At 43.9% G+C, this 25,506-nt stretch overlaps 2 protein-coding genes across 2 annotated transcripts in view; one reads left to right on the top strand and one right to left on the bottom strand.

Annotated features, from left to right (window-relative positions):
• Positions 1 to 9,982, top strand: part of LOC142303475 (uncharacterized) — a 198,715-nt gene extending 188,733 nt beyond the window's left edge. The window contains exon 10 of the mRNA XM_075344854.1: positions 9,709 to 9,982. Within this exon, the coding sequence (XP_075200969.1) occupies positions 9,709 to 9,982 (274 nt within the window). The remainder of the gene's footprint in view (positions 1 to 9,708) is intronic.
• The window catches only part of COMMD10 (COMM domain containing 10), a 430,106-nt gene that overhangs the window by 276,502 nt on the left and 128,098 nt on the right, over positions 1 to 25,506 (bottom strand). The gene's annotated exons all lie outside the window — the stretch shown is intronic.

A 25,506-nucleotide genomic window follows, 5' to 3' on the forward strand; every position in this document is an offset into this window, starting at 1 on the left:
AAAAAGTATTTTTAAAATCTTTTATCTTATGCTAATGAGCGCGGGGACGAGTCCCAAGGGTGTTGTATCCCCCGACTAGTCCACCCTCTTAGCATGTTAACACGCCCACAGGGGCATACTAACATGCTATTCAATGCAGTGTCACCAGCAGTGACACGCATACCTGTATTCGTGCTTCTGAAAGTCCAGCACTTCCAGTCATGCGCTGTAGACCTCTCTGAAGCCAGGACGCATACACCCGAGTTCATACTGCGCATGACCAGAAGTGGCGGGCATTCAGAACCGTGAACACAGGTACGTGCAGCACCGCTTGTGACGCTGCATTGAATAGCATGTTAGTACACCCCTGTGGGCATGCTACCATGCTAAGAGGGCAGACTAGCCGGGAATATAACACCCATGGGACTAGTCCCCACGCTCATTAGCATAAGATAAAAGATCTTTAAAAATACTTTCTAAAGATCTCTTTATCTATGCTATTAGATATGGGGGCAGTTAGGCAGGGATTAGCAATATGCACCCAGAACTGCTCGTGGTTCTGGGTGCATATTGCACCTGACAGGTTCCCTTTAAGGCCATGTACAAGAAAAGCATGAAGCCAATTTCTTTTTATCAATACCCCCAGCATGAACACCATTAAACGCTTTTTTTTTTTTTTCTTTAGAGGGGGTATTTGTGATGATTTCAAACAAGGATAATCCTAAGTAATCCATATAACAGGACTGTGTCCAGCCAAGCAAACATAAAATGAATGTGGGTAGCCGAATCAATACAAATAGTTTAATACATCTCACACTGTCACATTAATACTTCCAATAAAATGAGATGACATATTTGGATGGAAGGGAAGAAATAAATCCCGTGAATGGATGACATCTGATCTTTGTCCTGCCTATAGTACATCACGAGTGTAATGGATGAAGGTCCTAGGCAAGGAGTCCACTGGTTAGAAAATGCTGCCGATTATAACCGGACGCATTCATCACCCGACTCACGAAACCCTGACACATTCCTTGGCTAAATATTAATAAAACATGTAGTTTGTAAATGGGGCAGTAAGTGGAGATGTGCCAGCTTCAGAGTACAAGCAAAATTAACTATGATATGCATCAATTTCTGTAAATACCAAAAGAACATATGGTACCAAAGCAGACGAGCATGGGAGAAGAGAAATACAATCGACCATGCTATTACATTATTTTTACAAGGCTACTTTCTATCCTTTCTATAGTGCTGAGCCATTTGTATTTGCTCTCTTTTAGCAGTGTATTTTTTACAGTATTCATAATATACATTATTATACATAAAAAAATACAAAAAAATAACTATCAAAATCTAATATTGCATTTTTCACATGGTCTTGAAGCGGTGGGGTGTAAAGCCTGCTTTACACAGGACGACCGATTGTGCGATTTCCAAATCGATCGTACCCGCCCCCGTCGTTTTTGCGTCACGGGCAAATCGCTGCCCGTGGCGCACAAACTCGTTTAACCCCCGTCACACGCACTTACCTTCTGAACGACCTTGCTGTGGGCAACGAACGTCCACTTCCTGAAGTGGGAGGGACGTTTGGCGTCACAGCGATGTCACATAGCCACCGGACAATAGACGCAGAGGGGCGGAGATGAGCGGGACGTAAACATCCCGCCCACCTCCTTCCTTCCGCAAACCGGCGGGTGCTGCGGGACGGAGGTAAGCTGCTGTTCATCGTTCCCGGGGTGTCACACGGAGCGGCGTGTGCTACCCTCGGAACGATGAGCAACCGGCGCCATTTTAATTAAACGAGATTATGAAACCGAGCGATGAGTACACGACTCACGATTTGTGAGCAATACTGCGTCGCTCGGAGGTGTCACACAGCCCGACGTCTCCAGCGATGCCGGATGTGCGTCACAAAAACAGTGACCCCGACGATCTATCGCACGATAGATCGTCTCGTGTAAAGCACCCTTAACACAAGGTGCCAGAGGTGCCTCCGCCTCTGTTTGCACAATGCCACAAATCTTACACCAGTCGGAGTAACTATTGTAAGATTTTTATGCAATATCATTACTGGGTATATATTTTTCAGACAGAGTTTGTAGTCCACCTTTTAATGGTAGATGAAATGAAACTGTCAAACCATTCAATCAATCAAGTCCTCTATGACAAGCAGCTGACATGAAGATGAGGGTGAAACCGCCTGCGCTGCTGTGTGAAGAATGAAATCAAATATGTCACAGAATCTGATTTATTCAACGCGTTTCGGAGTTAAATTCTTTCATCAGGACAATCACACTTGTCCACTACTAGGACAAACCCTTCTCATTCCTCATGTTTTGCCCCATTAAAATATAAAAGCTTGTACTCACCTCCCATGACAGTGCCATTCCAGCGGTGTCTGAGTCCACATTCCCAGGGCTCACACGAGGTTGTGATGTCACGAGTAACGAGGAGCGAACCTTTGAAGGTTCGGTTCACTGACAGCTGATTGGCAGTTCAAGTCTCCGCCCACATACAGCCAGCCATAAGCAGATCACTCTGGGGGAAGGTGGGCGGGGTTTTTTTTTTTGTTGCACACTATGTCCAATCACTCTGCTACCCTCAGTGCGAGCCAATCATTAGCGGCTCACACAGGGCTGAGCACCGAGTGTGAGAGAGTGTGAGAGCAAGGCGAACCCTGTTTTTTTTAAGTTGGTGTTTGGGTTTAAAACCAAACCTTGGGTTCTCTAGCCACGAGAGCCGCGTGAGTAATCACCCCTCTTTCTCCAAAGCCTTCAGAATTATAGTAATCAACAGAAAGAGAGTGAGATGGATTCACTAAGCTGCAGGTCCAAGTGAACACACAGACCAAACTCAATAGCACAGCAGTGAGGAACTGCACAATGGGCTTATGATGGACGGAAGCCTGGAAGTGGAGCATGAAACCCCAGAAGTCATTAATGTGTATGAAGCCTGACAAACTATACGCATAGAAAAACAGATAAAGGATTAAAAGGAAGGTTGGAACCAAAGTAGATGCAAGTTGAAGAAACCACAGGAGTTAGCAGAAAGACTGCAGCGTAATGTGAACAGTCTGATAGTTTGCAATGCATACAGGAAATGATGCATTAATCAGAAGGTTTGACAAACAGTAGACTCAAGTTGTAGAAACACAGGAGTTTACAAAGATGATTAAAGCTGAAGGAATAAAACTCTAAGGCCTCTTTCACACGTCCGTGTCTCCGGCACATGTTTAGTCCGTTTCCTCACGTACCGGAGACACGGGCACACGTAGACCCATTTAAAATCAATGGGTCTGTGCTCACGTGCGTATTCTGTCATGGACCTTGTGTACGTGTGGAGCATACATGTGTGCCTGTGTGCTCCACACCTAGACATGTCAGTTTTTCTCCAGCATCACGGGTGTCACACGGAACGCAAACGGACCACACAGAGGTGTTCCGTGTGACACTTCACTGCGGCCGGAAGCAGCAGCGGGGAGTCGGCAGGACCGGACACCAAAGATCAGCACCACGGACAGCGAAGTCACGGACAGGTGAATAGAAAGTTCCCGTTCTCCGTGTGTTATCACTGATAACACACGGAGAACACATGTGTGCCATAAACACGGCTCACAGAGGGCAAAATGCACCTTTGACACGTACGTGAAAAACGTGCATGGTTTTTCACGGACGTGTGAAAGAGGCCTAAAGGCCCAGTCACACACAGAGATAAATCTGCGGCAGATCTGTGGTTGTAATGAAATTGTGAACAATCAGTGCCAGGTTTGTGGCTGTGTACAAATGGAACAATATGTCCATGATTTCACTGCAACCACAGATCTGCCAAAGATTTATCTCTGTGTGACGGGGCCTTTAGACATATAGCAATGACTGAGTAATGAAACTACATGTGTGTCAACCTTAAAATGCCTTAGATGAATATGTTAGTAAGTGATGTTGAACAACTTGTGAAGACCGCTGTGGAGCACACCATATGGAAGTGGCCAGAGAGGAAGGCAGCAGAGCTCGGCCCTAGAGTCGAGACAGAAGCGTAACACTACTCAACTGCTATTATATGACAAGATGAGTCCAAGTTCAAAATAAGAGAAGTGGCGACTTACTTGCCATAGGTGGTTGTGCTGAGCAGTATGAACATGACAGGTTTTTAATTAATCTACATTAACTAAAAAATGTTATGAAAACAGATACACTTTTTAAACAAAATTAGTATATGCATTAAAACAATTCCAAAATGTACAGCTACTACTGAAACCCCAGAATGCAGAGGAGCTACTACTGCGATACCAATCAAACCGAGACAGCTGGCAGACCATGTAAATGGTACGGAACTTCGCTGATGGCAATGGTGGTCATCTATACAGACTTTCAATTTCCCACAGATACAATCATAAATACAGCAATCCATGGGATACAAGTCATTAGAAAATTGCTGGATAAACAATCCCCCAATGTAAAATTTAAAATTAAACAAAAAGAAGCTATTCGATCCCAAGTTAAGGGATGTAAATTATTTTACGTTTCAGGTTGAGCAAGCACAATGTCCTCACGAGTGTTTCAATAGTGCTGTGGTATTGTGGGGGAAGTGTCTGACTAATGGCCTAATAAGACAAACCAACTGTGGCCATTGAAAGACAGCAAGCCAATGGGTAATCTTATAGGAAACTGTTTAGACAGGCCAAAATTCTATGTCCACAGAAAGATTGGTAATATGATTGTTGGGTGAAGGTAGATTAACATCAATACTGGTAGCACATACTCCGCTGACACAGGACAATATACTGCGAGAACATTGCTCGCTCCTCGGGTGGTTGCTGGCATCATTAGACATGCCGAACATGACAGTTCAAACAAAGGCTCATTCTCAATCAACAGCTCATCTTAATGGGCTGAAGTGGGAGCACGCACAATAATGCAGGCAGCAGAACTACATATTATTCTAACAAGTGTGGAAAAGTAGAAGTTCATCTGACACCATATGCCATTTGAAGGATATGAAGGACATGGGTGATGTAGCTTTACTGTTGAAAAGACATGGGAAACTTAAGAACTGGTCACTTTGCTTTCCTACTAGAATTAGATGTTCTGAATTGCTGTGGTGAGCAAGTATGAGAAAAAAGTCAGATGCAGTAATAAGGCGTTTATGGGTTAGGACACTGTACAGAGCCTGATAGCCAGTGATGGACTTTGTATGTAGAGAGGTCATCTGCACCACCATATAACGTCTAAGAGATCACGCCATGATTTATTATCGTCGGATTCAAAATAACAAGGGCTTATGAAGGTCTAGGACAGCTCCAAAATATTTTTGAGCCCTACTGACAAACATGTCGCAACAGCCAGCTCTGTCGGGTCTTTTCTCGTCGTCTGACTGTCTACCCGGAGTTTGATGCTTGGCCGGCTTTCAACCTCAGACTTTACTATTAAAGGTTTGCTACTATGAAATCTGACAAAAAAGAGCCAGTTAATGAGGCAGTTGCTTCTCAATCCCCATGAAATATATCCCAGGCTCTGAAGCAACCTGCATTTCTGCAGATAAATCAAGATGGGACATGGGGAGCATGAAGACAAGAAACATGAAGCATTAGTTTGCTGATCCAGACATTTCAAATTATTTTATAGGATGTTCCTTGGTGTGAAAGTATACAGCTGATAAAACTCTACCTCAGAAATGAATGCCTTTAATATATGACAGCCCAGATGGCAGCAATCTAAATTTAACCCCATGATCCCAGCTAAAAAAAAGGGATAGATATATAGGATTTGCAGAGAGATAACTTTTCCATCTGTATTCGATAGTCTTCCATCTGCAGCTATGTTACTAAGGAGGGCTCTTCTCATTTTATGATTAATATCAGGGCTGCATGATCGCCTGTGGGCACATTTCTCCTTGGACATGGATACATTTAACTATCCAACTATTTGCTCATAAAATATCAGAATGTACATTTAGAGAAAATACATGCTCCTATCCAGCATTCCAGATAGAAGAACTCCACGGTATCTGCACTGTGGACTCTCTAAGTGATAATGGCAAAAAGGAAACATTAAAGGGAAGTTTTCCATTAGAACAAGTCTAAAACTTAAAAAGGTGGTCCACTACAAAGCATAGTGGCCACATCAATTTAAAGCAGGGAAAGAAAGCTTTTACTAAATACCTTCCTTTTCTAATTCAGCCTGTGAACGGCGCTATCGCTGTTCACTTGTCCCCATCACATGTCCCGGGCTGATGTTGCCTTTGATGTTTGGTGATGTCACGTCAACTTCCAGAATTGGACATTGACCCGGCATCATTGAGGCGGGACCCATTCTACCCGAGTGAGTGGGCTGTGTGTGACGTTTAATCGCACGTAACAGTCCAGTATCTCGCACCCTCATATCATCTTCACTGCTTGACAGAGAGCCGCAAGCACGCGAGATGCTGTGATATGCTTGTCACAATTGGGGGGGTAAAAATTGGCATTTAGCTACATTACCAGATCCCAGCTACTATTTCTCTGAAAGGTTACTATAAAAGGCCAGGAAATACCTTAAAGCGGTTGTCTGGAGATAAGTCCACTCTATATGATTCCTCCCAGTGCACACATTGTGCTGTGAGGATTCGCCAGTTTCTGAGCTGCTATAGGTGGCCACATGACCACAATTCTGCAATATGCATATTCAATGCCTGACTAGGGGGTGCGACCTCACACTATACAAGTGCTTGAAGTAGGATCGTCTGATTGGTAGGCGTGGCCATCTAGTGGGTGTGGCCTTGCTTTATACACTTGTATTGAGCGAGGCTACACCCACTAGTCGGGATCTGTCCAGGAACATTCATATTGCCCAAGTGCAGTCATGTGACCGCTGTTCCCAGCTCAGAAACTGGCAAATCCTTGTAGCGCACAGTGCATGCGCTGGGAGGATTCATAAGTCTGCAGTCACAGAGTGACTTTAGACTACACCACCCCTTTAAAAGCACCACTCCAGAGTTTTTTTCCAGCACTTGAGTGGTGCTTTTAATCTAAGGTCCCTGCCCCTGGTCTTATACTTACCATCCGGCCTCTTAACCTTTTATTGGCGTAGCTACGATTCAGTGGCGCCACTTTGTGACCACAACTTGTGACTGTCCAGAAGTCAGAAGTTACCGTACATTACAAGAACTCAATGCAAATCTATAAGAGCGAGAACGAGACCAGAAGGAGGCTCTCATAGTTGTATTGAGTTGTGACTTCCAGGTCGCTCCATGAAACACTGGAGCTGCCAACAGATCACAAACTGTCTGAGACCGATGAGAACAGCAATGATGGAAGGTGAAGCCGGCAGCAGGTGAGTATCAGAGTGGGCTCAGGAAACTTAGATTAGAAGCACCACTCCAGTAGTAAAATAAAAAAAAAAAAATCCTGGAATGATGCTTTAAATAAAAGTGGGAAACACATTTGCCCTGTACGAAGAACGCTTGGCGTCTCTCTGTAAATCTTCACATAACTCTTCAAGGCATTTGCTTCAACAAACTCAGCAACAACCATAACTTTGTAACAAATGTTGATGTTGTTCTTACCAGCTATGCTTAATGTTACCCTACTGTGTTATTTGTTTTCGAGCATCAAACAATCCTTCAGAAAGGCACCGCACACAGTATGATGAAATACTAAACTGCTCTCCAGATCTGCTCCGCATGCATTCCACCAAAGGCACAAGGTGCAGGGACGGAAAATAGCTCGTTCTACATCATGTGCAGGATGGCAATTGCTTACATATTAATATAAATAATGGTAAAACTGTGAAACAGTCAATGGCTGCTCTATTGTATATATCATTTTCAGTCAGAATTATGAACTATTCATTTTTTAGTATCAAAAACAAAAATCAGTAAAAACTAACTTAAGAATTAGAAGATAAAAAGTAAAAAACAAAAAAAAAACAAAAAAAAACAAAAATCAACCTTAAAGTGAACCCGTCAGGTCCAATATGCACCCAGAACCACGAGCAGTTCTGGGTTCATATTGCTAATCCTTGCCTAACTGTCCCTGTATACACTAGCATAGATAAAGAGATCTTTAGAAAAAGTGTTTCTAAAGATCTTTTATCGTATGCTAATGAGGTCTGCGACTAGTCCCTGGGCATTACTTCCCCTTTCCAGTTGGCTCCATTAGCATGTTAGTACACCCCTGTGGGCGTACTAACATGCTAATGAATGTGCAGCATCAGAGGATGATCACCCTCACCTCTCCGTCGCCATCGCGTCCGACGGGGGATTTCGGCTCAGTGCGCATGACCCCAGAGTTTGGGTCATGCGCGCTACTTAAGTTTGAAGCCAGGATACGTACACCCGGCTTCATAGTGCGCATGACCCAAACTACGGGGTCATGCGCACGGAGCCAAAATCCCCAGTCGGCCACGATGGCAGCGGAGAAGTGAGGGAGATCATCCTGTGATGCTGCACATTGATTAGCATGTTAGCACGCCCACAGGGGTATACTAACATGCTAATGGTGGCGACTGGCAGGGGGAACTAACGCCCAGGGAACTAGCCTTCTCGCTCATTAGCATACGGTAAAAAATCTCTAGAAATATGTTTTCTAAAGATCTCTATCTAATCTAGTGTATACAGGGATGGTTAGGCAGAGATTAGCAATATGCACCCAGAACTACTCTTGGTTCTGGGTCCATATTGCACCTGACAGATTACCCTTAAAACAAATATATGGGGTTGTCTTGGTCAATCACCAAAATAGTCACTTATATATACTTGTACTTTCTACCTGAAGGGAAAATTTGACTAAATTTAAGGTTGAACAGAATCCACTTGAAAGGGAATCTGTCAGCAGGTTTTTATTATGTAAGCTGAGAACAGCATGATGTAGGGGTTAAAAAACAAAAATCAACTATGCCTCTCTTATTTGTGTGTTTGCTATTGTTCACTTAAACTAATGGCTTTATTACCCTGTGATTAACATTGCAGGACTAGAACATCACATGCAGAGAAGTTCGGCACGCCCACTGCTGTGATTGACACCAATACAGTCTATGTACAATCTCTATTGAGAGACTGGTGTGGGCAGGAAGAGCTCTCCCAGCTCCACTATATGCTCAAAACTAAATTCTTTGGTTATGTGAGAATTGCTGCATCCAGTAATCTACGTGATCCACAGTTGCATTCAGTATCTCTTTGCCTACATTATGTTGCTATCAGATAAGGTAGCAAAAACCTGATTACAGATTCCCTAAATACCAGTCATTAGAGATGTGAAATACGTTTTTATAAATCCTAAATTCAAGTACTCTGTTAGGGAATTATGAGCCATATATACACAACCATTTTTACCCATTTTCTATTAGCTAAAGTCAAGAATGACTACAAAGAGCCTCTATTATGTTGGAGCACCCAGCACAACACACAAAAAATGGATTGATTTAAATCAGGAATTGTGCAATGCTTCATTTCCCCTTTTCAGGTACAATACATAGTTTATATAGCTTTCCCACCTAGTTTTAATCTATAAAAAGTGGACCAGCAAGGCCTAAAAATAAAAATTAAAGTATACTTCCCCACTAATGCACCAACATTCCTCTCCTAGCAGTGGCCTGGGTCCCCGGTCGGTCTCTTTGCGTCCTCTGATTGTTGGGGACGGTTCTGCAACTGCTGCAGCCAATCGGTTGTAGATAAGAATGCGTTTCTTTTTATATCACTCTGGGCCCCTTTTTACCCTCAACCCAAAAATCATGCATCTGGTCCTTCTCATAGATTATTGCCAAAGGTACCAGAAGAAGGATATCCTGTAGACAAGTCAAGAACACTTTCTAAAAAAATGGACTGTCCAAATCAGACAACCCTAAGAAGATCTTTGGATGTACAGTATCTGAAGACGGGGAAATTTATGAGGACCATGTTTTCATATGCCAGTCTGAAACCTATATTGCCCCGAGTAAGGTGCCGCAAGTTAATTAAGAACTGTATCCCTCTTAATAACTTTGGCGCATCTTTGGGATCTCAGAAAATGAAATCTATGCAGACATGAGCTGGTGGAGATGTCGGCTACAGTGTACGGCAGTTTTCTAACACACATTGTTCAAAATTTGTCACCATGTGACTCCTACTAAACTCTGCCCATCTTTTTTTTTTAGGAAAAATGGTATACATTGCAGAAAAGGTAAAACTTGCAACTTTTTGCACCAATATGGCATATTTTTTAATAACAGAAAAAAAGGCGTAAGGGGTAGAGATGAGCGTACCCAAACATTAAACACAGACTTTACAAAAAAAAAAAAAAAAAAAAAAAAAATCAGTATTTGGAGTTCGGGTGCTTTACGTATACTAACCACTAGAATGAGCATCACTGTGCTGGGGTACGCTCGATGCTCAGCCCAGGGCGAGCCGCTTACAGTATATCAATTGTTCTCACTCGAGGTAAAATTAGCGTTAGCGGATGTAGTGTGCACAAACAAAAGAAAAAACCTTGCCCTCCCTCCCTCTATCCCTGGAAGTGTTCAGTTTATGGCTGGCTGTATGGCGGCTGTGAGGTAGCACGGTTGGCTGCGCAGCAGAAGACACGGGATCCAGGCATTAAGGTTCACAGCACACGGTTTTAATGTCCAAACAAAAGTCCATAACAAAAATACATGTGCCTCTCCAGCAGAAAACTCAGGGAGTTCTGTTCACTCCCTCACACCCGGCGCACCTGCCCTTGTTCCTGATTCTATTTAACCCTTCCTTCAGCCTGTAAGGAAACAGCATTAACCCTATAGTGGATTTACTTTCTATCATGGAGTGAGCACAACCGGGGCGAGACATACCGGCCGTTATAGATAACCCCGGTCACAGTCTCACAGGGCGTAGAGCCGAATTGCCAATCAGTGACTTCCAACGAAGTTCAGGTCCAAAACAGAACATTACATAAAGTCCGGCTGAACCCACAGAACCCAAGGCTCCATGGGTCCACTCATCTATAAGGGGGTTTGATAAATTCCCCACTGTGACAACTCTTTAAACCCTGTCTTCCAGCAATGTATGAATCAGTGCAATTGTAAAAATGTATGCCAACATGTGGATTGGGTTATTTCTTATCTGATTGAAGGTGTTTTGAATGCCATCAAAGAAACTTTAAAAAGGGTTGTCTCATCAAAACAATCCTTTCCCGTATGCTCCATTAGGTCGTAGGGATGTCACAGACCCTAAGAAAACTACTGGGAAGATCAAGGTGTACTTGTCAAACACAGACGAAACTGCTCATATATTTTATGAAGGCAAATATAACTAAAAGTGGAATCAAGGGATCCATTTTTAGGTAAAAAAATTGCATAGTGCAATGGATGTTAACTCCTTATTCACCGCGTGGAGTTCTGATAAATTAGCTTTGCAACAAGAATTTTTAAAAAAGCAATCTTTATACAAGTGATTATATGAACAGCAGGAGTTGATAGCAATAATATAAGCCCTGGGAATAAAATAAATGGAGAACTATTAGTTGCCCTGTTTAAGTAATACAATACACAGTGGCCTGATCCACAGCACATAAAGGCTTATAAAAAAGTAGGTAAAATATCTCATGAAACTTCGTAGTAAGCCAGACTACAACTCCTAGAATGGGGCCATTATCTCCTAATTGCTAAGCTTTACCCATAATTTCCACCTTTATTTCAATCAGATGTCTGCGTTTATGGGCACATCTGGGCATATTTTTCTGCTAATGGTCGAACCTTAAAAATTGCGTATGGTTATACTTTAAACCTGGCTGTTCATGTGTACATTATTCAGTAATTAGAGAAAACAATGTATTATTATGTATATGCCCAGCAAGTATCACATAAATGCCATGGTTAACCACAGCATTTTGTTACATGGGAAGCGGCTTTTTGCAATTAGCGGAGAATACAATGTAGACGGCATATAGCCGAGTAATATCAGTACTCCATAAAGGTGGACTGGCCGGGATTTATCTCTAACAGCTGCTTTACGATTTAGATATTATGGCCTTAGGGCTCATATGCATCTAGGTAAATCTAATGCCGTTGAGACAAAAATCTGCATTTCGCTGCTAGGAAAACCCAAAGAACTTAATTAAGAACACAGGGAAAAGACTTATTGCCAGATATTGTTTTCTCTTCCAGATGCCACTTTGTAGTAGCAGATCGCTCGCACAACCCAGCCCAGGTCAGCGCTCTCTGGCCATGAGCTACACAAAATTTTCTCTGGCCGGAATCCCAGGCTCAGCTGATATGTAGGTCACACATCGCACAGAAGACGTCACGCCAAGCCAGTGAGCCAGTGAATCAAATTCCACACCGGTGAACCTAGGAGCTCAGATATTCATGTAGCCCTTGACCAAGGCAAAGAGTATGGACCTGGACTGTGGACGGGGTTGTGTGAAGCAATCTATTTCACAGCTACTAGACCCTATCTTAGTGTTATGCCTCTCCTGAACTAAAGTCTTCAAATATATGGGCAGGTAGAATCTGGCACTAATTAAAACCACCCTGTGGCTGATGTTCAGAGAGCATAATCAGAAGTGGAGGCTGTCTACACTTCCTGCATATACTGCAAAAACCAAAAAGAACCTTCAAATGTAGCAAGTGTGAACTAGTGCCAACTGCTAAAACTATATGAAACACAACCAAAGGGTTACAACAGCAGTCTGTAAGTGCCAAAAAATATGCAAACATTGAATATATAAAATTTAAACTGCATTAATGCTATCTAAAATATTCTTAGAAAAATGAAGGTTCTTTGAGAAAAAAATTGGACCATCAGCTACAGTGTGGTTTTAATTAGTGCCAGATACTACCTGCCCATATATTTGGAGACTTCTGGACACTAGGATAGGGTCTAGTAATTGTGAAATAGATCGCTTCACACAACCCCCAGGTGCTAACTGCTAAAGGCCCAGTCACACTAAACAACTTACCAGCGATCCCAACAACGATACCACCTGATAGGGATTGCTGGTAAGTTGCTAGGATGTCGCTGGTGAGATGTCACACTAAGCGACGCTCCAGCGATCTCACCAGCAACCTGACCTGGCAGGGATCACTGGAGCGTCGCTACACGGGTTGCTGGTGAGCTTGTCACACAGGCAGATCTCACCAGCAACCCGTGACCAGCCCCCAGCGCCACGTGGAAGCGATGCTGCGCTTGGTAACTAAGGTAAATATCGGGTAACCAACCCGATATTTACCTTGGTTACCAGCACACACCGCTTAGCGCTGGCTCCCTGCACACCTAGCCACAGTACACATCGGGTTAATAACCCAATGTGTACTCTGCTATGTGTGCAGGCAGCAGGAGCCGGCTTCTGCGGACGCTGGTAACCATAGTAAACATCGAGTAACCAAGAAGCCCTTTCCCTGGTTACCCGATATTTACCTTCGTTACCAGCGTCCGCCGCTCTCAGCTGTCAGTGCCGGCTCCTGTTCTCTGCACTCCTAGCCACAGTACACATCGGGTTAATTACCCCATGTGTACTCCAGCTACGTGTGCAGAGAGCAGGGAGCCGGCACTGACAGCTGAGAGCGGCGGACGCTGGTAACGAAGGTAAACATAGGGTAACCAAGGTAAGGGCTTCTTGGTTACCCGATGTTTACTGTGGTTACCAGCGTCCGCAGAAGCCGGCTCCTGCTGCCTGCACATTTAGTTGTTGCTCTGTCGCTGTCACACACAGCGATGTGTGCTTCACAGCGGGAGAGCAACAACTAAAAAATGGCCCAAGACATTCAGCAACAACCAACGACCTCACAGCAGGGGCCAGGTTGTTGCTGGATGTCACACACAGCAACATCGCTAGCAACGTCACAAAAGTTGTTCCTTAGCAGCGATGTTGCTAGCGATGTTGCTTAGCGTGACGTGGCCTTAAGACCACACTCAACAGAAACAAAGGAATACAGCAGCACTTTGCAAGCGGCAAGACATACGCAAACATAGGATATATGAAATCTAAATGGAACCTGTCAGGTGCAGTATGCAGTAAGCAGTTCTGGGTGCATATTGCTAATCCCTGCCTAATTGTATCTAGTAGCATATATAAAGAGATCTTTAGAAAAAGTATTTTGAAAGTTAGTAATGAGCGCAGGGACTAGTTGCAAGGACATTAGTTCCTGCACTCATTCTGCCATCTTAGCACGCCCACAGGGGCATGATAACATGTTATTCAATGCCTATTGCCCAGTGTCATCAACGGTGACGCACGTACCTGTGTCCGTTCTCATCACTTCAGAAAGCCGGGCTTAGGGTCAGGCGCACTAGACCTCTCTGATGCCGGGACGTGTACACCCAGCTTCATACTGCGCATGACCGGAAGTGTGGAGCATTCTGATCATGCGCACTGATCCTAAGCCCAGGATTCTGAAGCAGTGACAACAGACACAGATACGCATGCCCCCTTGTGGGTGTAGTAACATGCTAAGAGGGCAAAATGAGTGCAGGAATGTCTTTGTGACTATTCCCTCCACTCATTAGCATTTCATAAAGGCCCTTTAAACATACTTTTTCTAAAGATCCCTTTATCTATGCTAGTAGATACAGGGAATATTAGGCAGGGATTAGAAATATGCACCCAGGGGGGCGTGGCCTGCTTGCTAATGGCACCGGTCACCTAGCTGCTGAGCTCCAGCCACCTCGACTCCTAACCGGCTCACTGCGGCTCACCAGTGGCACCAATCTCTCTGCACACGGGGGGAAAGTGCTGCGGAGGTACCCAGGAACGTGGCATGCCAAGGGGAAAGTCCCAGAAGAAGCCGTCCCCGGCGAAAGTTACAGACTTCTTCTCCAGCACGGGACGAGGGAAAATGGCAGCAGCATCCTCCTCCACAGCTTCCTCACGCTCATCCAGGAGGGGATCCACAGCAGGCCCAGACTTGGACACAGACGCTGCAGATATACCGCTTACCAAAGGTACCATGCAGAAACTGCTCAGTGCCCTCCGCTCATCACTGCAGCAGGATTGGAAAGCTATGGTGGCTGAGCTGAGGGGAGATATCACTGCCATAGGCAGTCGCACAGCACACATTGAAATTAAAATGCAGGAGCTGACAAAGTCACACAATAGCCTCATTGATGCTAATGCAGCACTGGAGGAACAAGTGCAAAAGCTCCATACCAAGGTCTTGGATTTAGAGGACAGGTCCCGCAGAAACAACATAAGAATCAGAGGAATTCCAGAGGCCATACCAGACAAGGGGCTGCAGAGCTTTCTAGGCTCCTTGCTGCAGGAGCTGCTCCCAGACCTGTCTGCAACTGATTTCCTGGTGGACAGAATACACAGAGTCCCTAAGCCTAAATCCCTCAGTGCTGATGCCCCCCGGGACACTTTGGCTCGCCTGCACTTTTACAAGACCAAAGAAGCCCTGCTGCAAGCCCTGAGAAGGAGGCCGCCTCTGTCTGAGCAATTCCGGCACCTGTCCATTTTTCCGGATCTGTCTGCAGGAACCCTGGCAAAAAGGAGGGAATTTGCCCCTTATACCAAAATTCTCAGGGATGAAGCTATATCCTATAGATGGGGTTTCCCTGTAAAGATCCTGCTTTTCCGTGCAGGAAACACCCACGTCTGCCATTCCCCACAACAGTTGGCAAAGCTCCTATCCTCATGGAACATGGCAAATCTCCCGGCCAGATCTCCAAGAGCCACAGGATCATCCCAAAGGGATAAAGTGAATGAAGATTGGTCCGTCGCGTGAGTTATGTGATATGTCTGAGTCGCGGCTGAGACTTAGTTGCTACTTTTAAGGTCCGCTGGTTCTGTTCAACCAGGACCCTGAGCCCCCATGGCGGTACATTTCCACCATACCGCAGGCCCCCTTTTTGGGCTTTTTTCTATGTGGACTGATGCTCCCTACATCAGTAATGTTAGTGATGTTAATGTTGTCAGTGTTACCTCTTTCCTGCCTAACCTTCCTTTCTCCCCCCGCAGCTCTAGGCAAGAGACTTTTTTTCATGTACAATGGTATTGAACTGTATGTCTATAAATGTTAGGGGCCTGAACTCGCCGGCCAAGAGATCCATGTTTTGGCGGGAAGTGGTTAAATCCAAATGTGACGTGATTTGTGGTCAAGAGTCTCATCTCCTCCAGGGGGACTCGCACAGGTTAAATAATGCTAAATTTCCTTTCATACTGCTGGCTTGTGGGAAAAAAAAAAGGCTGGAGTATTCATTTGTGTAAAAAATACTGTTGCGTTCACACTACATTCCCAACATTTAGACCCTGAAGGTAGATACGCCATTATTAATTGCTCCATAAATGGATCTAAGTATACTATTGCAACCCTTTACGCCCCCAACTCTGGTCAGATCAGCTTTCTGCGGAGGTTTCTTTCCAAGCTTTCATCCGTTACAGAGGGTAAGCAAATAATCTGCGGGGATTTTAACATGTTAATGTCCAGCACTCTGGATTGCTCCAATACTGCTGTAAAGAGGAAGGAAATGAGCACAATAATTTCAGAAAGGCATCTCCATGATATATGGAGATACCAACATGCAAATGAGAGGGACTACACATTCTTCTCACCTCGGTTCACCTCATACAGCAGATTGGACTACTTTCTGGTTGAAAGCTCACTTATTTTGGATTGCTCAGATTCAAAAATTGGACTTATAGCTTGGTCGGACCATGCCCCCATATACCTGACAGTCCAGGAGCAAAGCCGCATGCCCGTTTTTACCCGGTGGCGCATGAATGACTCCCTCCTGGCCTGTAGACAACTCTCTGAGGAGTTGCAGGCCGACCTCGCAGAGTTTTTTAAATTTAATGACAACAAGGAGGTGACAGAGGAAACGCTATGGTCTGCACACAAGGCCTTTATTAGGGGGTCATTCATCAAAATTGTCACTAGGGAGAAGAAGAGGCGTCAGGCAACTTCCAAAGCTCTACTGTCCCACATAGCGCTTTTAGAAGCCCACAATAAATCTGCCCCAAACATGTCAACATCTGACGAACTCAGGAAACTAAGAACACAGCTCCGCCAATTGCTGATGGTAGACTATGAGAAAAATTTAAGATCCCTCAAACAGCGGTACTATATGATGGGTGACAGGGCGGGTGCCTTACTAGCCAGGAGGGTTAAAAAAACGAGAAATGCAAAACAAAATTGAATACCTCGTGACGGGTTCTAATGCCACAATACGCAACCCAACGGAAATAGCCAATGCATTCGCTGATTTTTATCAGTCTCTCTACAACCTTAAAAATGACCCCACTGCCCCAAAGCCTACCCAATCGGCAATTAATTCCTTCTTAAACAATATTAATCTTCCTCGGTTATCTACAGTACATCTAGAGCAACTAAATTCCCCTTTCTCCCTGGAAGAGGTTTGCCAGGCGGTGATCACAGCCAAAAGAAATTCAGCTCCAGGCCCAGACGGCCTCACTAACTCCTATTATAGGCAATTCACTGAAACCCTGTCTCCTTTCCTCCTGAGACTTTTCTCCTCTTGGCGAACCACAGCAGATATTTCACCAAATAATCTAGAGGCCATTATAACTACCCTGCCAAAGCCAGGAAAACCCCCTACATCACCAGGAAACTTCAGGCCAATATCCCTCCTAAACTGCGACTTAAAATTATACGCCAAAATAATCTCAGCTAGAATACATAAAGTCCTTCCATCACTGATTTCCCCGGATCAAGTGGGGTTTGTGGCGGGGAGGCAGGCGAAAGATGGGACGAGACGTATGCTGGACCTGATTGCGGTGGCTGAGGGGAGGAAAATCCCCAGTGTATTCCTGTCCTTGGACGCAGAGAAGGCGTTTGACAGGGTGCACTGGGGATATCTGAAATCTGTACTGGCCAAGTTTGGATTTGAAGGCCCCATACTTACCGCCATAATGGCACTATACTCTAACCCTAACGCCAAAGTTCTGGCATCCGGATTTATATCTCGGAGTTTTGAATTATCCAATGGGACACGCCAGGGGTGTCCGCTCTCCCCTATCATCTATGCCCTTGCTATAGAGCCTCTGGCGCAGACTATCCGTGAATGCCCTCGGATCTCGGGGATTCGAGTGGGGAGTACAAACCATGTGATCAGTTTATATGCGGATGATGTGATTTTATCCTGCACTAATGTAGAGGTGTCCCTAAAACACGTAATGGAGATCCTGTCCTCCTTCGCTCAAGTCTCGTATTACAAGCTTAATATTACCAAGTCCTTAATTTTTCCGCTCTTCCTGCCCGCCTCAACTAGAGCCACTCTTTCTCATCTTTACCCTTTCAAATGGGAAGACGAGGGTATCCCCTACCTGGGTATTATACTGGCCCCGCTACACTCCGTGATCCGGAAAAATCTGCTGACCCTGCACACCTCACTGGATAGAGAACTTACTCGCCTTTCTCTTCTCCCGCTCTCTTGGGTGGCGAGAATGCAGACCTTTAAAATGATCTGCCTCCCAAAAATTATCTACTTACTTCGGTGCCTGCCCCTAACAATTCCGCAACGGTATCTCACCAAAATTCATTCGCTAATGAGTAAATTTATATGGGCTGGGAAAAAACCTAGAATAGCCCTAAGATGCATGCATGCCCCGTTAAGTGGTGGAGGAATGGGTATTCCTAATATTCTAACATACCACAGAGCCGCTATCCTGGAACCGGCTCGAGATTGGTGGAGGAATGATTCAGACTTAAGATGGTTACAGATTGAGTACACCTGGGCACAGGTCCACTCCCCTAAACAATTCATAGACTCCCTGCTCCTAACCCCTTCGCCCCCCGGCGATCTTCTACCCACCACAGCAGCTCTAAAGAAAGCTTGGTCCTTGTGGAGCAAGCCAGTGTCACATGCTTTAGGTCCCAGCATTCCCCTTAGATCGCTAGAAGCCTTCATTCCGAACTTGAATCTTGCCGCCTGGACACGTGGAGGTCCAATCACCCTAGCAGATCTCTATAGAGAAGGCGTCCTACTCCCGTACTCAGAAATGTGTGATAAATTTAACCTTCCCCGACACAGTCTATTCCAGTTTTTTCAAATACGTCACTTTCTTCAGTCCGCTCCTCATCTCCCGGCTCCCACGACAGCTGACCACGCCTCAATTAAAAAATTCTTTCAAAATAGCAAAATCAAAGGCCTTTCATATATCCATAATATGCTAAACTCCCCACAACCGGACAAACAATTGCCGTATATGCTCAAATGGGAAAAAGATCTAGCTTCTCCGCTTCCGCCGCAAGAATGGTTCGCGGCCTCAAAATGGATCCACAAGTTCTCTTCTTGTCTCAATCATATAGAGCAATTAAAAAAGGTTCATCTGAGGTGGTACAACTCCCCTACTAAACTGGCTTCTTTTTCCCCACATGTGTCACCACTGTGCTGGAGGGGCTGCAACCACAGGGGCACCTTATGTCATATGTGGTGGTTTTGCCCTAAGTTATCTAACTTCTGGCAGGAGGTGTTCAATCTAATCCATGAGGTTACTAGTCTCCGCCTTTCTCCAAACCCAACCTTAGCGGTGCAACACATTGGCTTAGATGGGATCCCGGATCTTTTAAAAAACATCATTTCTCACATTCTCATAGCTGGCAGGTACTGTGTGGCATACAAGTGGAGGTCGGTGAGCCCCCCTACAAAAAGAGATCTAATTGAGAGGATCAACCTACACTGGCTATACGAAACCAACTTGGCCCCCAACCTAGAGAAGAGAACGGCGAGACTTAAACAATGGCACCCGTGGGCCACTTCCCTTTATGCAACGGCCCTCCCCCAGATACCGACACCTACACCATAAATAAATTGATTATGCCTAAGAATGTCTTGTAGAGCTGCTTCCCCCACCCCCTCTCTTTCCCCCCTCCCTCCCTGCTCCTATGTTCAGGTTGTTGTTGTAAGGGGTATTTAATGTCCCAGATTGATATTCTGATAATGGCTCGAGGCTATTCCACCTCTTGCTACTCAATGCTCCTGTTCTTGATGTTGTTGTATGAGAAGTTTGTATTTTTCTGAAAACTCAATAAAAACCTTTATGATAAAAAAAAAAAAAAAAAGAAATATGCACCCAGAACTGCTCATGGTTCTGGGTGCATATTGCACCTGAAAGGTTCACTTTAAATTTTTTAAATTTCATATAGTCTATCTTTGCATATGTCTTGATGCTTACAGAGTGCTGCTGTATCCCTTTGTTTGTGTTGAGTGAAGTTTTAGCAGTTAGCACCTGTTCACACTGGCATACTTTCAGTATCAAGTACCAGAAGTTGGTGGGCATGATCGGCTTAGTTAGTGAGCATGGACCGGCATTTCCTTACGCCCGCTATATTGCAGATCCAGCCAGCTTGTCAATTGTTCTAAGATCAGTCACCTGCATGCCTGCCGCTGTTGCCTTCTTCCAGTACACCGCTTTTTGTGTTTGTCACTTCGATCATTGTACTTTCCTTGTAGTGTCTGAGGTGAGTAGGCATGGGGGCCATCTTAGTGAGTAGCCATGACCGGCTTAGTGGGCGTGGCTCAACTATTCTCGCACGCTATGGTGGACTGACCGCCTATCAGGGCATGCTTGCTCGCAGTGTTGCTAGAGACTGGAGTCAGTTGGTCAGTAGGGGCATGGTGGCAACCAGGCTTAGTCAGTCAACAGAAAACGATCGGCTGAAGGGCACTCACTAACCAGACAGAGTGCACAAAAGTAAATGATGGGGCAGGACCACCAAGGTGGGCATCACGTCCTCCAACTTAACCATTCACGCCCACTAACTTCTGACCCCCGATATAGCAAGTGTGAAGGCATACTTACAGTGTTTTGAGATACAGTTTCTTTGGTTTCTGCAAACAGTATACAGGTATCCCAGAAGGACAGGTGAGCAGTTTGAGGTGGCAAGAGCCTTGATAACAGGTAAAATGAAAACTGGGAAATATGAAAATGTTCAAGCGCCCTTTAGTGCTGTCAGAATGTCAATGAATTGGTACTGCCCACTCAAAAAAAGGGGGATGACAAGTTACAGAGCAGGAGAATTGGGGTAGCCCTTGGACAGACTGATTTTCAGTAATAAGGGTAGAAAGACCATGCTTTTCTACCTGTTTTGTGTGAAGTGACAGGTAAATCAATAGATTTGCCTATTACAGCTCAGTGTAAAGAATACTTCATTCTTTGAATTTGCAGGTGTTCTTTTCTTCAGCTCAAGAAACCCCATTTAGAAGCAGATTATTATGCAGGTTCACCTGGACATAAAACACGTCCGGCAGTGCGGCGTTCTCTGCAAATCTCCAAAAATAAAAAATTCATTCATACCCAGGTCTCTATACTTCTTTATTAAGTCTGAATACAAGCGGCAGTCTTCATGGAAAATATTTATTGTGGTCACCTCAAGGTCAACTCATTCTTTATTAATCTTTCGACTTCTCGAATGTGTTTCTTATAAGAGCCCCTGGGAGTAATCGCATTACAATGAAGTTGGTGGAAATTCCGGTGTGCCATGTGCTTGAGCAATAAATATACCTGTCTTTACCTTAACACAATATTCCACGCAGTGCCAAAAAAGCCCACTTCTATTAGTAGTGACGGCTTCTCCACATCACAGGCATTGTGCTGGTTAGCAGCATCTACGGCCCCTCTGGCAGCGCGCGGAATAAGAGGGGAGAAAGGTGTGAGACAATCAATATTCTCAGACATCTGAAAGGATAATACTTTGTCTCCCGGTTGCTGGAGGTGATCTGGATTGCATTCATTTTCGGGGCGGAGTTGCCAACATTAAGTGCTGATTTAAAATAATAGAAAATATCATACAAGGATGGAGAATATATCTCTCGCTACTAAGGACAAATAAATCTCAGAAATATTACTGGGATAAGTCAGCAATGCTGCCTCCGCATGTGTCATGGCAATCAATTTATTCCTTGTCTGGAGGTAATACAATCCTGTTACAGTAATATATCAAGTCTTGTTTTATTATATTGCAAAGCAAAGTACTTTCATTTTGCAATAGAGAAAAATGGAAGCCCATTCTGTGGCCTCTCCGGAGCGCTCCACGCTCATAGGTAAAACGATGGGATTGTTTTGTGTCATTCATTTGCAACTCGTTTTTTTAAGGCAATAAAGAAGACGTATCAGTGGTTACATATTACTAATGATAAATATATATTCAAGGTTCAATGTAAGGCAGATTCAACAAGAAGGTTTCATACTTAAAGACTGATGTCATGTATATATACATGGAACCAATCCATGGAATCCCGACCAAACCCCCGCGCTGCCGTGTAGTCCTACCACACTCCATATTGTGGCAATAGACAAAGAACAACCCAAAACGCTGCAGTTCTCGAAATCAACAGGTTGTAAAGCGGTTTCATGGGAAACTACCTTTTTTAGCCTAGTTTTAGGAAACGCCATTAATATAAATTAGTGAAGGTCGGAGGGATCGTGGACATGAGCATACAACTCGGACAATCGCTATGTGATGTTTTATTGGAAAGCACTTGGTCCAATGTTACACTATACAGCAGTGTCGTTCAGCATTTTTTTCTTATGCTGATTTAGTGGGAGAAAAAAAGCGCAGCATACTACGAGTGGCAGTGCAAATTGGACGGCACACACCCATACAAGTCTATGTGAGCGTGCAAATCATTGGACTCGGATGACATCCAAGTAGAGCTCGATTTCTACGGACTCACAGAATGGACACATTTTGTTCTTAATCTTTTCTTCACCTGTGTAACAATCCTATCATGCGAGAAAATCAGATCACACTAAGCTGACACTCTGATCAGTGTTTGATCAGAGTGTCATTACCATAATCGATCGAATTCTCTCGCATAAGGGAATCCATGGTTGTGTGACCGCAGCCTGACTCCCAGAACACCCACCAACCAGCTGATTGAATGGACCCTTTCATAGTCTATCAGAAACAGCACCATACAAATGAAGCTGTGCCCAATAAATAATGAAAGGGGTGGCAGATCGTGCCGTAGAATTGCAGCTCCTCAATCAGTCAATAAGTGGGCGTGTCAAGGGTCAACCTATCTTATATTTATGATCTATGCTTAAGCTACATGCACACGTTCAGTAATTGGTCAGTGTGTTACATCAGTGTTTGTAAGCCAAAATCAGGAGTGGGTGAAAAATGCATAAGTGGTGCCCATGTTTCCACCATACCTTTCCCCTGATTTCACTCCTGATTTTGCGTTACAAATACTGATAATAATGTCTGAATATGTGAACATGGCCTTAGGATTTTCAGGCCACATTCACACATGACCTGTCCACCATTAGTTGGATGTAAACAGTGAATGGAGGTGAACAGAACAGTTCAGGGATGCATAAAGCAGCTTATAGTCACTTCAATAGAAGCTTAGCTGCAGTACCCAAGAACGTCCACTACACAGTGCTGTTCATCTAGATTCACAATTTGCTGAGGTGTCGGGGGTGGAACCACTACCAATCTCACAATAATCTCTTTCCTATATAGGTCATCAATATAATTCACCTGGAAAACCCCTTAAACATAGCAGTTGATAATGTCACGACTTAGTAGGTCCCACTACTACCACTTTCTTTCCTTGAAAAAGATGCAAATTCAGTGTTAGATACACAGGTTGACATATCATTGGTACAATCTGTGCGGCCGCACAAAGGCCAGGAGGTAAGGAGGCCCATTTCTGCCTCCAAAGCAGGTGATGATCTCTTGGGCTGCAAAGGGCTCATATATTGTTCTTGCACAGGGGCCCTTTTCTGTCTGTGTCCACCAGTGGTTAGATCTATATTGTATCTGTTTTTAATTTGGCTTCATATAATGGTTTAGTAACACATTAGACAGTTCTGTCATAAATCCTCTTAATCCACTTGACCACATCTAGAATACATAGATAAATTCTCCATTAGAAGGATCACAGTATTCACAGGTCCAGCAGCAGAGGAGCCCGGTCAGTGCCCTTCTACGAAATATGAGGAGCATCATCTACTCTCCAAGTCGAATGTAATATGGGCTCCTATTCTTTTTTCATCCATCATTGTAAGGAATAAGGTCGTATGACTAGCAATGTCTTTTGTATAATATTTGCTACATTTGTGTTGCCTGCAGTATGTAGTGGAGATCCGGATCAGTTCACACTCTCACAGAGTACAGATAATAGGATCACCATTAGTTGGGCGCTCCTCTCCAAGGACAGAAGGTGGAGTCTACCAATCCCTGTATGACCTTGGTATTACAAGTTTGCTTAATGCATGAAAAAAAATAAGACAAAGTATTATTGGAAAAGTACAAAGTTTCAAGTATTCAGTATTTTGTCAATAAATCTTCATTTTCCTCGTGAAATGTAAAAGTAGCCTGAGGCTATTGATGAGTAAACAGCATTATTTGTAATAAATGAGTGTAAGTTCTGCCTATATAAAATATTTAAATAGTAAATGAACAAAAGAAAAAAAAAAAAAAAAATCGAAAAAGGTCTAGGGAGATAAATGTTTATGACTCGAGCTTACTAAGCAATCAAAATGAAATTTAAGACAATGCATATTTGCATACTATTAAATTATTCATACGGAATGTTTTTCTCAAACGACCCAAATAGTATTCCGCAGAGATGGATGTAAAACGAGCATACATTTTAAAAACAGCAATGTAAAAATGATCAAAGGGATATCAAACCACTCTTTCTTTTTCCCCCTCCTGGGTCCGTGTTCACACATTTTATTCTACTATTGTAGACAAATATATGACACAAAGACACAATGCACCTAACAATGCTAATAGCGCTATAGGCGATTCTGCCCAATCTTTTCATAAGGGATGGAAAATGTACACAAGGCCCAATCATTCATTTTGGGTCTTTTTAAAGGACAAAAAGTTGTTTTTTGTAAAGCATTTTTTATGTGTGTGCCAGATTCATTAAGATTTTTTGCCATTTTTCACGGTTTCATTCTTTATAATATTTTAGCGATTTCATCAAGTAACATCAAAAGAAAAGAAAGCGCTTCATAGGGTGACCCTGCAGGGGATCCATTACAATCACTTTCCTTTGATCCTACTATACTTTTTCACTCACCATTCCATCTGTACAGGACACAATACAACAATCCGCCAAATTTTAAGAACGTATTGAAGCTGCTGTGCCAAATAGCGGTACAAGCACTGCACAGACGTTCTATCGTAATAACTACAGATGAGCAAATTGGTCCAAGGCGATATAAATTTTACACAAAAAAATTGTATTCTCCTAAATATTAACTTTTTATGATTCGCTTCATGCGCCAAAGTTTCTGACACCAAGTAGGCTTCTGAGGTCATAAGGTGCATGGCCCAAGGTGCTAAATAGTCATCGGGGGATGCAAGTCTTGACATCAGAGGCCTACGCAGCACCAAAAACCCCAGCGCAAGGTAAGCACAGAGTAAGAGTACAATGCATGTAGTGACGAAAAGAGGAGGCCGGGGAGAGCTGTGCGGAAGACCAAAAGCGAGCTGCAGAGGCATAACAAGTCAGTGGTGATGTATTATATTTGTTTTTTTACACCATGTTTATTATGCTTTGAGTCCATCAGAGCATAATAAGGAAAAGACCCCCCAAAGCAGGATTTTAATCCATGACGGCGTGGTGCGTTACTAACAGTAATCTAGCAATATCCAAAAGGAGAAAGACTGGGTATTG

The sequence above is a fragment of the Anomaloglossus baeobatrachus genome, chromosome 1 (genome assembly GCF_048569485.1).
Source record: "Anomaloglossus baeobatrachus isolate aAnoBae1 chromosome 1, aAnoBae1.hap1, whole genome shotgun sequence".
NCBI lineage: Eukaryota > Metazoa > Chordata > Amphibia > Anura > Aromobatidae > Anomaloglossus > Anomaloglossus baeobatrachus.